Genomic DNA, 15,871 nt, shown 5'->3' on the forward strand with positions numbered 1-15,871 from the left:
AACCTGTCCTCACTATTTAACTCTTTAAGCTCCAATATCATTCTGGTGAACCTGCACTGTACCCCTTCTAAGGTTAATATAACTTTCCTGTTTGGGACCCAAAACTGAACACCAGATGGGGTCTGACCAAGGCTCGGTACTACTGAATCATCACTCATCCTCACTTTTGTATCCCAACCCTCTTGAGATAAAGGCCAACATTCCAAAAGCCTTATTAATTGCTTTTTCTACCTGTGCACTAGCTTTTAATATTTTGTGTACGTGGACACCTAAATCCCTTTGCTCCTCAACAGCTCCTAGTCTCTCACCATTAAGAAAATATTCCGATGTGACTTTCTCAGATGCAAATTGGATGACATTACACTTCCCCACATTGAACTCCATCTGCTATAGTTTTGCCCACTCACTTAGTCTGTCTATATCCCTTTGTAACTTCCTGCTCCCATCTACACAACTTACTTTGTCTCCAAATTAGTGCTGTCTGTAAATCTGAATATACAACTCGCTACACCATCATCCAAGTCATTAATAGATATGGCGAATAGCTGAAACCCAGTGCACATCCCTGGGGAACACCACTTATCACATCCCACCAATCAGAGAACATTCCCTTTGTCCCTATTCTCTGCCTCCTAACCAATTACCAACCCATGTCACAAGGTTACCTCTAATTCCGTGCGCTTTCATTTTTGATAATAATCTCTTTTGTGGAACCTTATCAAATGCCTCCGCCCACCCCAAACAAGGTCACCTGCATCAGTGAGGATATGGCCAAGAAGAGGTTCTCCTAGGCCTGGGGTTTTCTCGTTTCTGTCCTCGGAATCCGCTGGGTGGTGGTATGCCTAGTGAAACAAGGTGTACTGGTTTCCGAAAAGTTTGTGCAGAAAAACACCTTTGACCACAAGGCGATCAGCAAGTGGTCCGCACGTAACGTCCTCGAGACCATGCGGGAAAAGGAGATGGTGGATCCTGTCGGTTGGTTCCCCGAGCAGACTGTCAATGTCATTTGGCAGAACGCCTCATCGCCAGAGCTTTCAAACAAGCACCAAGACCTAGCTTGGCTGGTGGTGAGAAGGGCCCTTCCCGTCAGATCCTTCATGTACTCCCGGACTCTCAGCGCCACCGTGCGCTGTCCCAGAGGAGGCTGCGGTGGAGACGAGACCGTCACCCATCTCCTTCTGGAATGTGCCTTTGCAAAGAAGGTCTGGAGAGAGATGCAGTGGTATCTGTCCAGGTTCGTCCCGAGCAGTTCCGTAACACAGGATTCTGTGCTCTACGGGCTGTTCCCGGGGACGCACACTGAGACGGACATCAGCTGCTGCTGGAAGACCATCAACTCGGTGAAAGACGCCCTTTGGTCTGCCCGAAACTTGCTGGTCTTCCAGTACAAGGAGCTGTCCTCGACCGAGTGTTGCAGACTGGCACATTCCAAGGTCCAGGACTACGTGCTGAGGGACGCACTGAGGATGGGTGCGGCCGCCGCAAAGGCTCTATGGGGAAAGGCAACCGTTTAGAGCCTTCCCGCCATTGTATACCGAGGGGCTGCAATCAGGGAAAAACCCCCTCGGGCAGAATGTAAAATTCAAAATTGATGTAATGTACCCGCAACAAATCTGCAATGAATCTGTAATGAATCACCTGCATTGATTGTGATGCAATGAGGCACACTAGAGTGTTATGAACTGTAATGATGTCCAATGTGTTTCATTGAACTGTACTTGATGTAACCTGCAAATTGCATAATCGATATTGTGTATGTTTGGAATTTGATATGAGAACTGTATTGTATGAACTGCTGCAAATTTTATGAATAAAGTATATTTTTTGAAAAAAAAAACTGGCTTCCTGGCCTTGGGACACACCTGGCATCCCAAACACCCCAGAAGCAGGCACCCTCCATGCGAATCACTGAATTCCCCGACTGGTGGGTGCTCGGGATGCACCCTTAGTGGTAACATCACATTGGTGTCAGCTGTGGCTCAGTGGTAGCACTCTCGCCTCTGAATCGGAGATTGTTGGTTCAAATTCCATTCCAGAGACTTGAGCACATAATCCAGGCTGATGCTGCAGTGCAGTACTGAGAGAGAGCTGCAGTGTTGGAGGTGCGATCTTTTGGGTGAGACGTTAATCTGAGGCGCCATCTGCCCTCTCAGGTGGACGTAAAAGATCCGGTGGCACAATTTCAAAGAACATAAGAACATAAGAAATAGGAGCAGGAGTAGGCCAATCGGCCCCTCGAGCCTGCTCCGCCATTCAATAAGATCATGGCTGATCTGATCCTAACCTCAAATCTAAATTCATGTCCAATTTCCTGCCCGCTCCCCGTAACCCCTAATTCCCTTTACTTCTAGGAAACTGTCTATTTCTGTTTTAAATTTATTTAATGATGTAGCTTCCACAGCTTCCTGGAGCAGCAAATTCCACAGACCTACTACCCTCTGAGTGAAGAAGTTTCTCCTCATCTCAGTTTTGAAAGAGCAGCCCCTTATTCTAAGATTATGCCCCCTAGTTCTAGTTTCACCCATCCTTGGGAACATCCTTACCGCATCCACCCGATCAAGCCCCTTCACAATCTTATATGTTTCAATAAGATCGCCTCTCATTCTTCTGAACTCCAATGAGTAGAGTCCCAATCTACTCAACCTCTCCTCATATGTCCACCCCCTCATCCCCGGGATTAACCAAGTGAACCTTCTTCGTACTGCCTCGAGAGCAAGTATGTCTTTTCTTAAGTATGGAGACCAAAACTGTATGCAGTATTCCAGGTGCGGTCTCACCAATACCTTATATAACTGCAGCAATACCTCCCTGTCTTTATATTCTATCCCCCTAGCAATAAAAGCCAACATTCCGTTGGCCTTCTTGATCACCTGCTGCACCTGCAAACTAACTTTTTGATTTTCTTGCGCTAGGACCCCCAGATCCCTTTGTACTGCAGTACTTTCCAGTTGCTCGCCATTAAGATAATAACTTGCTCTCCGATTTTTCCTGCCAAAGTGCATAACCTCACATTTTCCAATATTGTATTGCATCTGCCAAATCTCCGCCCACTCACCCAGCCTGTCTATATCCTCTTGTAGGTTTTTTATGTCCTCCTCACTCTCGACTTTCCCTCCCATCTTTGTATCATCTGCAAACTTTGATATGTTACACTCGGTCCCCTCCTCAAAATCGTTAATATAGATTGTAAAGAGTTGGGGACCCAGCACCGACCCCTGCGGAACACCACTGGCTCCAGGTTGCCAGTCCGAGAATGTACCATTTATCCCAACTCTCTGCTTCCTGTTAGATAACCAATCCTCCACCCATGCCAGAATATTACCCCCAATCCAGTGATTCTTTATCTTGAGCAATAATCTTTTATGTGGCACCTTGTCGAATGCCTTCTGGAAGTCCAAATACACTACGTCCACTGGTTCCCCTTTATCCACCCTGTACGTTATATCCTCAAAGAACTCAAGCAAATTTGTCAGACATGACTTCCCCTTCGTAAAGCCATGCTGACTTTGTCCTATTAAATTATGTTTATCCAAATGTTCCGCTACTGTCTCCTTAATAATAGACTCCAAAATTTTACCCACCACAGATGTTGGGCTAACTGGTCTATAATTTCCAGCCTTCTGCCTACTACCCTTTTTAAATAAGGGTGTGCCTACTACCCTTTTTAAATAAGGGTGTTACATTAGCAGTTTTCCAATCTGCCGGGACCTTTGCCGAGGCCAGAGAATTTTGGAAAATTATTACCAAAGCATCCACAATCCCTACTGCCACTTCCCTGAAGACCCTAGGATGTAAGCCATCAGGTCCAGGGGATTTATCCGCCTTGAGTCCCATTAATTTACTGAGTACCAATTCCTTAGTGATTTTAATCGTATTTAGCTCCTCCCCCACAAAGAAGAGCAGGAGAGTTCTTCCTGGTGTTCTGGCCAATATTTATCCCTCAACCAACACGACTAAAAAAAGAGATTCTCTGGTCATTATCACGTTGCTGAGTGGGGGACATTGCTGTGCATAAATTGGCTGCCATGTTTCCTACATTACAACAGTGACAGCGGTTCAAAAGTAATTAATTAGCTGTAAAGCACTTGGGGATGTCCTGAGGTCGTGAAAGGCACTATATAAATACAATTTCTTTCTTTTTCTTTCATTGGTATGTAAGTTGTTTTTGGCTGGTTAATATTTTTTGCTTGAAATGCGACCACTTACAACTTTTTCCATTAATGTGAAATAGCCTAAATTAAATCTACACGTTCCAGAAACAAATCAGAATGACAATTTTGCCTTCAATGCTCCTGACGCAGAGCTTCGCACCAGAAATTAATATCAGAAAACGTTTCTGTTATTTGTTCCTGGTGTGTGAAGCTCTGTGCTAGAAAAAAGGGATCAGTTCTTGGGACCCAGCTATTCACAATATATATCAATGATTTGGATGAGGGAACAAAATGTAATATTTCCAAGTTTGCTGACAACACAAAACTAGGTGGGATCGTGAGTTGTGAGGAGGATGCAAAGAGGCTTCAAGGCAATTTAGACAAGTTGAGTGAGTGCGCAAATATATGGCAGATGCAGTATAATGTGGATAAATATGAAGTTATCCACTTTGGAAGGAAAAACAGAAAGGCAGAGTATTATTTAAATGGTGATAGATTGGGGAATGTTGATGTACAAAGGGACCTGGGTGTCCTTGTACACCAGTCACTGAAAGCAAACATGCAGGTGCAGCAAGCAGTTAGGAAGTCAAATGGTATGTTGGCCTTCATTGCAAGAGGATTTGAGTACAGGAGCAAGGATGTCTTACTGCAGTTATACAGGGCCTTGGTGAGACCACACCTGGAGTATTGTGTGCAGTTTTGGTCTCCTTACCTAAGAAAGGATATACTTGCCATAGAGGGAGTGCAGCGAAGGTTCACCCCCAGACTGATTCCTGGGATGGCAGGACTGTGGTATGAGGAGAGATTGGGTTGACTTGGCCTGTATTCACTTGAGTTTAGAAGAATGAGAGGGGATCGCATTGAAACATATAAAATTCTGACAGGGCTAGACAGACTGGATGCAGGGAGGATGTTTCCCCTGTCTGGGGGGTCCAGAACGAGGGGTCACAGTCTCAGGGCGCAGGGTGGGACATTTAGGACTAAGATGAGGAGAAATTTCTTCACTCAGATGGTGGTGAACCTGTGGAATTCTCTACCACAGAAGGCTGTTCAAAGGGACCTCGGGGTTCAGGTACATGGATCAGTGAAGTGTCATGAACAGGTGCAGAAAATAATCAATAAGGCTAATGGAATGCTGGCCTTTATATCTGGAGGATGAGAGTACAAGGGGGCAGAAGTTATGCTGCAGCTGTACAAAACCCTGGTTCGACCGCACCTGGAGTACTGTGAGCTGTTCTGGGCACCGGACCTTCGGAAGGACATATTGGCCTTGGAGGGAGTGCAGTGTAGGTTTACTAGAATGATACCCGGACTTCAAGGGTTAAGTTACGAGGAGAGATTACACAAATTGGGGTTGTATCCACTAGAGTTTCGAAGGTTAAGGGGTGATCTGATCAAAGTTTATAAGATATTAAGGGGAACAAATTGGGTGGATAGAGAGAAACTATTTCCGCTGGTTGGGGATTCTAGAAGTAGGGGGCACAGTCTAAAAATTAGAGCCAGACCTTTCATGAGTGAGATTAGAAAACATTTCTACACACAAAGGGTGATAGAAGTTTGGAACTCTCTTCTGCAAACGGCAATTGATACTAGCTCAATTGCTAAATTTAAATGTGAGATAGATAGCTTTTTGGCAATCAAAGGTATTAAGGGACATGGGCCAAAGGCAGGTATATGGAGTTAGATAACAGATCAGCCATGATCTTATCAAATGGCGGAGCACACTCGAGGGGCTGAATGGCCTATTCCTGTTCCTATATTCCTATGTGACTTCAATTTTACTAGGGCTCCTTGGTGCCACACTCAGTCAAATGCTGCCTTGATGTCAAGGGCACTCACTCTCACCTCACCTCTGGAATTCAGCTCTTTTGTCCATGTTTGGACCAAGGCTGTAATGAGGTCTGGAGCCGAGTGGTCCTGGCGGAACCCAAACTGAGTATCAGTGAGCAGGTTATTGGTGAGTAAGTGCAGCTTGATAGCATTGTCGACAACACCTTCCATCACTTTGCTGATGATTGAGAGTAAACTGATGGGGCGGTAATCGGCCAGATTGGATTTGTCCTGCTTTTTGCGGACAGGACATACCTGGGCAATTTTCCACACTGTCGGGTGGATGCCAGTGTTGTAGCTGTACTGGAACTGTTTGGCTAGAGGCGCGGCTAGTTCTGGAGCACAAGTCTTCAGCGCTACAGCCGGGATGTTGTCGGGGCCCATAGCCTTTGCTGTATCCAGTGCACTCAGCCGTTTCTTGATTTCACGTGGAGTGAATTGAATTGGCTGAAGACTGGCTTCTGTAATGGTCGGGATATCCATTCGGCACTTCTGGCTGAAGATGGTTGCAAACGCTTCAGACTTGTCTTTTGCACTCACTTGCTGGACTCTGCCTTCATTGAGGATGGGGATGCTTACAGAGCCTCCTCCTCCCGTTCGTTGTTTAATTGTCCACCACCATTCACGACTGGATGTGACAGGACTGCAGAGCTTTGATCTGATCTGTTAGTTGTGCAATCGCTCAACTCTGACTATGGCATGTTGCTTCCGCTGTTTAGCATGTATGTAGTCATGTGTTGTAGCTTCATCCAGGTTGGCACCTCATTTTGAGGTATGCCTGGTGCTGCTCCTGGCATGCTCTTCTACACTCCTCCTTGAACCAGGGTTGATTCCCTGGCTTGTAGGTAATGGTAGAGTAAGGAAAATGCCAGGCCATGAGGTTGTGCTGGAATACAAATCTGCTGCTGCTGATGGCACCTCATGGATGCCATCCCCAGTTTTGTGCTGCTAGATCTGTTCTGAATGTATCCCATTTAGCACGGTGGTAGTGCCACACAACACGTTGGATGGTGTCCTCAGCGTGAAGACGGGACTTCGTCTCCACGAGGACTGTGCGGTGGTCACTCCTATCAATACTGTCATGGACAGATGCATTTGCGACAGGTAGATTAGTGAGGACGAGGTGAAGTAGGTTTTTCCCTTGTGTTGGTTCACTCACCACCTGCCACAGGTCCAATCTGGCAGCTATGTCCTTCAGGACTCGGCCAGCAGTGGTACTACCAAGCCACTCTTGGTGATGGACATTGAAGTCCCCCACCCAGAGTACATTCTGTGCCTTCGCTACCCTCAGTGCTTCCTCCAAGTGGTGCTCAACATGGAGGAATACTGATTCATCAGCTGAGGGAGGACGGTAGGTGGTAATCAGCAGGAGGTTTCCTTGCCCATGTTTGACCTGATGCCATGAGATTTCATTGGGTCTGGAGTCAATGTTGAGGACTCCCAGGGCCACTCCCTCCTGACTGTATATCACTGTACCGCCACCTCTGGTCGGTCTGTCCTGCCGGTGCCACAGGACATACCCAGGGATGGTAATGGAAGAGTCTAGGATGTTGGCTGAAAGGTATGATTATGTCAGGCTGTTGCTTGACTCGTCTGTAGGATAGATCTCCCTATTTTGGCACAAGTCCCCAGATGTTAGTGAGGAGGACTTTGCAGGGTCGACTGGGCTTGGTTTGCCTATGTCGTGTCCGGTGCCTCGTGGTCCATCCGGTTTTATTCTTATTATGACTTTTTTTTTGAGAGATTGTACAACTGAGTGGCTTGTTAGGCCATTTCAAAGGGCAATTAAGAATCAACCACATTGCTGTGGGTCTGGAGTCACGTTTAGGCCAGACCAGGTAAGGACATCAGGTTTCCTCCCTTGAAGGACATTAGTGAACCAGATGGGTTTTTACAACAATCCTGTAGTTTTATGGCCACCACTACTGATACTAGTTTTTTTAAATTCCAGATTTTATTTAATTAATTGAATTTAAATTCCCCAGCTGCCGTGGTGGAGATTTGAACGCATGACTCTGGATTATTAGTCCAGGCCTCTGGATTATTAGTCCAGTAAGATAACCACTATGCTACCGTACCTGGTATAAAATTCTGACAGGGCTAGACAGACTGGATGCAGGGTGGATATTTCCCCTGGCTGAGGGGGGGGCGGGCTCCAGAACGAGGGGGTCACAGTCTCAGGATACGGGGTAGGACGTTTAGGACTGAGATGAGGAGAAATTTCTTCACGCAGAGGGTGGTGAACCTATGGAATTCTCTACCACGGAAGACTGTGGAGGCCAAGTCACTGAATATATTTAAGAAGGAGCTGGATAGATTTCTAGACACAAAAGGCATCATGGGGAATGGGGAGTGAGCGGAAATATGGTATTGAGATAGAGGATCAGCCATGATCATATCGAAGGGCCGAATGGCATACTCCTGCTCCTATTTTCTATGTTTCTTTAACACCAAAAAGATTGATTATTCACTTTTAGGTATAGTGGCTATCTACCTTTGAATTAAGATAAGTCATGAAAATAGGAAAATCAGAGGAATGAATAGCTGTCCCTTTCAAGATTTTAATTGTTTGCAGGAGGATAATTCTTTCCAACCATAGCAGCTATTCTTGTTTAAACTTTTGACAACACTTGCAACCTGTAGCTCTTTGCCTGCAGTCACCAATTATAGCCAATTACCAGGTTTTTTTGGTGCAATTAATGAAAATTTTGAAATCAAAATTGGACGTTCACAATTGAATAAAATGGTCCAGAAAAATAATGAAACTGCCTTAAAGACCTGGCATCTTACTGGAAAATGCAGAGCTGCTCAACAAAAGCACAGGAATAATTGAGGTGCTGATAATGGGAAAGAAATAATTCAGATGAAATTAAAATGTTATACAGATGATAGAGAGTTGATCATGGCAGTAACAACAATACTTCACAGAAGGTGCAATGCTCTAAGAGGCACACACATTATTGGGGTGATTTTATGAATGTGTGGGCCTGCCAGGTTAGATTCCACGCTGAAAGCTACTATCATAAGATTGGTCCTTTGGTTTCTCTTTGAAGGTGCTGATTTAGTTAGACATTTGTTAATTGAAGGAGACAGAAAATATATTTTTTATATAAGAACATAAGAACATAAGAAATAGGAGCAGGAGTAGGCCAATCGGCCCCTCGAGCCTGCTCCACCATTCAATAAGATCATGGCTGATCTGATCCTAACCTCAAATCTAAATTCATGTCCAATTTCGTGCCTGCTCCCTGTAACCCCTAATTCCCTTCACTTCTAGGAAACTGTCTATTTCTGTTTTAAATTTATTTAATGATGTAGCTTCCACAGTTTTGAAAGAGCAGCCCCTTATTCTAAGATTATGCCCCCTAGTTCGAATTTCACCCATCCTTGGGAACATCCTTACAGCATCCACCCGATCAAGCCCCTTCACAATCTTATATGTTTCAATAAGATCGCCTCTCATTCTTCTGAACTCCAATGAGTAGATTATACATATATGTATAAAGTCCTTAGAACTCCAACAAAACTTCTACCTTTTAAGAATTGAATTACCAGTAAATAATTTATCCTCGCATGGTATTTTGGAATTTCAAGGTAAATATCTACAAGTTCTTTAATTAAAGATTACCAAAATATTCTTACCGGAGCTGTTTTGTTTTGCTCGCTATGGAGGCAAGTTCCGCATGCATCACCTTTTCTTCTAACTGTGCTTTAGTGCTGGTACTTTTAAAGTCCTGCTGTACTTTATTAAGGTCCCGGTCAACTTTGTTAAAGATTTCAGTTACCTCAAGAACAAAGAAAATCAGTTTACATATAATAGTGTTAGATTATCGACAGTATATACAAAGTTCTTATTTTTTTTATTCATTCATGGGATGTTGTCGTCACTGGCAAGGCCGGCATTTATTGCCCATCCCTAACTGCCCTTGAGAAGGTGGTGGTGAGCCGCCTTCTTGAACTGCCGCAGTCCGTGTGGTGAAAATTCTCCTACAGTGCTGTTAGGTAGGGAGTTCTAGAATTTTGAACCAGTGACGTTGAAGGAACGGCAATGTATTTCCAAGTCAGGATGGTATGTGACTTGGAGGGGAACGTGCAGGTGGTGTTGTTCCCATGTGCCTGCTGCCCTTGTCTTTCTAGGTGGGGAGGTGCTGTCGAAGAAGCCTTGGCGAGTTGCTGCAGTGCATCCTGTAGATGGTACACACTGCAGCCACGGTGCATCGGTGGTGAAGGGAGTGAATGTTTAGAGTGGTGGATGGGGTGCCAATCAAGCGAGCTGCGTTGTCCTGGATTGTATCGAGCTTCTTGAGTGTTGTTGGAGCTGCACTCATCCAAGCAAGTGGAGCGTATTCCATCACACACCTGACTTGTGCCTTGTAGATGGTGGAAAGGCTTTGGGGAGTCAGGAGGTGAGTCACTCGCTGCAGAATGCCCAGCCTCTGACCTGCTCTTTTAGCCACAGTATTTATATGGCTGGTCCAGTTAAGTTCCTGGTCAATAGTGACCCCCAGGATGTTGATGGTGCGGGATTCGGTGATGGTAATGCTGTTGAATGTCAAGGGGAGGTGGTTAGACTCTCTCTTGTTGGAGATGGTCATTGCCTGGCACTTGTCTGGCGCAAATCTTACTTGTCATTTATCAGCCCAAGCCTGGATGTTGTCCAGGTCTTGCTGCATGCGGGCACGGACTGCTTCATTATCTGAGGGGATATGAATGGAATTGAACAGTGTGCAATCATCAGCGAACATCCCCATTTCTGACCTTATGATGGATGGAAGGTCATTGATGAAGCAGCTGAAGATGGTTGGGCCTAGGACACTGCCCTGAGGAACTCCTGCAGCAATGTGCTAGGGCTGAGATGATTGGCCCCCAACAACCACTACCGTCTTCCTCTGTGCCAGGTATGACTCCAACCATTGAGTTTTGCCCTGATTCTCATTGAAGTCAATTTTACGAGGGCTCCATGGTGCCACACTTGGTCAAATGCTGCCTTGATGTCAAGGGTAGTCACTCTCAATTCACCTCTGGAATTCAGCTCTTTTCACCATGTTTGGACCAAGGCTGTAATGAGGTCTGGAGCCGAGTGGTCCTGGCGGAACCCAAAATGAGCATCAGTGGGCAGATTATTGGTGAGTAAGTGCCGCTTGATAGCACTGTCGATGGCACCTTCCATCACTTTGCTGATGATTGAGAGTAGACTGATGGGGCGGTAATTGGCCGGATTGGATTTGTCCTGCTTTTTGTGGACAGGACATACCTGGGCAATTTTCCACATTGTCGGGTAAATGATAGCGTTGTGGCTAGAGGCGCAGCTAGTTCTGGAGCACAAGTCTTCAGCACTGCAGCCGGGATGTTGTCAGGGTCCATAGCCTTTGGTGTATCCAGTGCACTCAGCCGTTTTTTGATATCACGTGTAATGAATCAAATTGATTGAAGACTGGCTTCTGTGATGGTCGGGATATCGGGAGGAGGCCGAGATGGATCATCCACTCGGCACTTCTGGCTGAAGATGGTTGCAATCGCTTCGGACTTGTCTTTTCCATTCACGTGCTGGACTCCGCCATTATTGAGGATGGAGATGTTCACAGAGCCTCCTCCTCCCGTTAGTTGTTTAATTGTCCACCACCATTCAAAACTGGATGTGGCAGGACTCCACAGCTTTGATCTGATCAGTTACTTGTGGAATCGCTTAGCTCTGTCTGTAGCATGTTGCTTCCGCTGTCTAGCATGCCTGTAGTCCTGTGTTGTACCTTCACCAGGTTGGCACCTCATTTTTATGTATGCCTGGCATGCTCTTCTACACTCCTCATTGAACCAGGGTTGATCCCCTCGCTTGTTGGTAATGGTAGGGGGAGGAATATGCCGAGCCATGAGGTTACAGATTGTGCTGGAATATAATTCTGCTGCTGCTGATGGCCCACAGCGCCTCATGGATGCCCAGTTTTGAGATGCTCGATTTGTTCTCAATCTATCCCATTTAGCACGGTGATAGTGCCACACAACATGTTGGATGGTGTCCTCAGTGTGAAGACGGGACTTCGTCTCCACAGGGACTGTGCGGTGACCACTCCTACCAATACTGTTATGGACAGATGCATCTGCGACAGGTAGATTGGTGAGGGGAACAGATAGGGTGGATAGAGAGAAACTATTTCTGCTGGTTCGGGATTCTAGGAGTAGGGGGCACAGTCTAAAAATTAGAGCCAGACCTTTCAGGAGTGAGATTAGAAAACATTTCTACACACAAAGGGTGGTAGAAGTTTGGAACTCTCTTCCGCAAACGGCAATTGATACGAGCTCAATTGCTAAATTTAAATCTGAGATAGATAGCTTTTTGGCAACCAAAGGTATTAAGGAATATGGACCAAAAGCAGGTATATGGAGTTAGATCACAGATCAGCCATGATCTTATCAAATGGCGGAGCAGGCACGAGGGGCTGAATGGCCTACTCCTATTCCTATGTTCCTATGAGGATGAGGTCAAGTAGATTCTTCCCTTGTGTTGGTTCGCTCAGTCTGGCAGCTATGTCCTTCAGGACTTGGCCAGCTCGGTCAGTAGTGGTGCTACCGAGCCACTCTTGATGATGGATATTGAAGTCCCCCACCCAGAGTACATTCTGTGCCCTTGCTACCCTCAGTGCTTCCTCCAAGTGGTGCTCAACACGGAGGACGACTGATTCATCAGCTGAGGGAGGGCGGTAGGTGGTAATCAGCAGAAGGTTTCCTTGCACATGTTTGACCTGATGCTATGAGATTTCATGGGATCTGGAGTCAATGTTGAGGACTCCCAGGTCTATTCCCTCCTGACTGTATACCACTATACCGCCACCTCTGGTGGGTCTGTCCTGCCGGTAGGGACAGGATATACCCAGGGATGATGATGGAAGAGTCTGGGACATTGGCTGAAACGTATGATTCTGTGAGTATGGCTATGTCAGGCTGTTGCTTGACTCGTCTGTGGGACAGCTCTCCCAATTTTGGCACAAATCCCCAGCTGTTAGTGAGGAGGAATTTACAGGGTCAACTGGGCTTGGTTTGCCTTTGTCGTGTCCGGTGCTGGGTGGTCCGTCCCGTTTTATTATTGTGACTTTCTGTAGCGGGATTGTATAACTGGGTGGCTTGCTCGGCCATTTCAGAGAGTGATTAAGAATCAACCACATTGTTGTGGGTCAGGAGTCACATATAGGCCAGACCGGGTAAGGACGGCAGGTTTCCTTCCCTGAAGGGGATTAGTGAACCAGATGGGTTTTCACGACAGATCCGGTAGTTTCATGGCCAGTATTACTGATACTAGTTACTTTTATTCCAGATTTTATTTAATTAATTGAATTTAAATTCTCCAGCTGCCGTGGCGGGATTTGAACTCACGACGCCGGATTATTAATCCGGCCCCTGGATTTCTAGTCAAGTAACATAACCACTATGCTACCGTACCCATTGAAGAAAATCTGATCTGTATCTACAAATAAGATATCACTTTGAAAGCAAAAAAAAATCAATGAAACAAGAAATGTGCATTGTAGCACTTCCATTTTGATCGGGTGATCTTCTCCCGCTCTGTTGGCTTGGTTCTGAACTGCGTCTTCAGGTATTTAAACAGGCAAATAGGTACTGGGCCTGGAACTCCAATCTGCGCAAACAGGGGGCGGGTATGCACTGCACGTGCTTGTTAACGTCGACTGAGGCAGCATGCATTATTCCTGCTGCCTGCTGATTATAATGATGCAGGTGTGCAGACAGCACTACTCGCGCTGCTCATTGGCTGCACGTCTAAGCATCTACTTCGCCGACAGTGGAAGAAAATGCCGCAAGAAATTCAATGATCTAACTAGAGTTGTTAAGCTAGGAAGACTGCTCTCAAACTCTCTGCTCACAATTGCACCACTTACATCCTCATTAATCAACACTCACGACTCCCCTTCCCCACTTTCCTTTACTCTCTCAATTATTGCACCACATTTCACGAAACCCCCTTCTCCTTATACTCAGACTCACTACTATTACAACCTGCAAGGACCGTGGGTTTAGGATCACAAGCTTCAACAACTCTTAGATACCAACGCCCCTCCTGATCCTTCTTCCCCTTCACTTTCCTCTGACCCTATCCCTCCCTCAAATCTCACCCTTCATCATGTTTTCACTATTCCCTCTGGCCTTTCCCTCTCCGGTGAATGATCAGTCCTCAGCAAAGGCCTTAGCTTCATCCCCTTACGCCCCCAACTCAATGAATTTCGAGCTTGACACAATGCTGAGCTCTTCTTCCGTCGCCTTCGCACCCACTTCTTTGGCCAGGAGTCTTCCCCCCGCACAGCAGACTCTTTCTCCTGTCTTCAGAATTCTGCTTCCAACTGGACCCCTCCCTCTGGCCTCTTACCCTTGATCTTTTCATTGCGAACTACCGGCGTGACATCGGCCGTCTCAATTTCTCCACTCCCCTCCTCACTCTAACCTACCTCCCTCTGAATTTGCAGCACTCCATTCAGTCAGGTCGAACCAAGGCATTGTCATTAAACCTGCTGATAAGGACGGCGCTGTTGTTTTGTTGCGAACAGACCTCTACCTTGGGGAGGTTGAATGCCAACTTTCCGACACCTCCTCCTACCTCCCTCTGGACCATGACTCTACCGCCAAACATCAAGCCATAGTTTCCCAGACCGTCACTGACCTCATCTCCTCTGAAGATCTCCCCCCACGGTCTCCAACTTCATGGTCCCCCAACCCCGCACAGCCCGCTTCTACCTCCTTCTCAAGATCCACAAACAGGACTGTGCCGGGAGACCCATCATTTCAGCCTGTTCTTGCCCTTATTTCCTCCTATCTCCACTCTTTTTTTCTCCTCTTTTCCAGTCTCTTCCAACCTACATCCGTGACACTTCCGACGCCCTCCGCCACTTTAACAGTTTCCAGTTCCCCGGCCCTAACCATCTCCTTTTCACCATGGACGTCCAGTCCTTCTACACCTCCATCCCCCATCAGGACAGCCTACGGGCCCTCCGCTTCTTCCTTCAACAGAGGCCCAACCAGTCCCCATCAACCACCACTCTCCTCCACCTGGCTGAACTTGTTTTTACATTTAACAACTTCTCCTTTGACTCCACTCACTTCCTCCAAATAAAAGGTGTCACTATGGGAACCTGTATGGGTCCCAGCTGTGCCTGCCTTTTTGTGAGATACGTGGAACATTCTTTGTTCCAGTCCTAATCAGGTCCCCACCCTCACATCTATTTCCTGTACATTGATGACTGTACTGGTGCCACTTCCTGCTCTCGTCCTGAGCTGGAAAATTTTTATCAACTTTGCTTCCAATGTCCACCCTTCCCTCGTCTTCACATGGTCCATCTCTAACTCTTCCCTTCCTCAACTTCTGTGTGTCCATTTCTGGGGATAGGCTGTCAACCAATATCCATTATAAGTTACCTTGATTACACTACCTCCCAACCCACTTCCTGTAAGGACTCTATTCCCTTCTCTCAGTTTCTCCGTCTCCGTCACATCTGTTCTGACGATGCCACCTTCCACACCAGTGCTTCCAATATGTCGTCCCTTTTCCTGAACCGAGGATTCCCTCCACTGAAGTTGACAGGGCCCTCAATTATGTCCACACTTCTGCCCTCACCCTTTCCCCTCCCTCCCAGACCATGATAGGGTCTCCTTTGTCCTCGCTTCCACCCCACAAGCCTCAACATTCAATGTATCATCCTACACCATTTCCGCCAGCTCCAGCATAATCCCACCACCAAACACATCTTCCCACCCCCCCCCCCCCCCCCCACTTTCAGGATTCCGAAGGGACCATTCCCTCCGCGACATCCTGGTCCACTCTTCCATCATCCCCAACTACCCCTCTCCTCCCCATGGCACCTTCCCGTGCGAGCACAGGAGATGTAACACCT

General features: G+C 46.6%; 1 protein-coding gene across 5 annotated transcripts in view; it reads right to left on the bottom strand.

Annotated features, from left to right (window-relative positions):
* Positions 1–15,871, bottom strand: part of LOC137314431 (coiled-coil domain-containing protein 178) — a 363,911-nt gene that overhangs the window by 292,463 nt on the left and 55,577 nt on the right. For all 5 annotated transcript variants that reach the window (XM_067979795.1, XM_067979798.1, XM_067979796.1 and 2 more), the window contains exon 9: positions 9,624–9,766. In XM_067979795.1, coding sequence (XP_067835896.1) covers positions 9,624–9,766 — 143 coding nt within the window. The remainder of the gene's footprint in view (positions 1–9,623; positions 9,767–15,871) is intronic.

The sequence above is a fragment of the Heptranchias perlo genome, chromosome 3 (assembly GCF_035084215.1).
Source record: "Heptranchias perlo isolate sHepPer1 chromosome 3, sHepPer1.hap1, whole genome shotgun sequence".
Lineage (NCBI taxonomy): Eukaryota > Metazoa > Chordata > Chondrichthyes > Hexanchiformes > Hexanchidae > Heptranchias > Heptranchias perlo.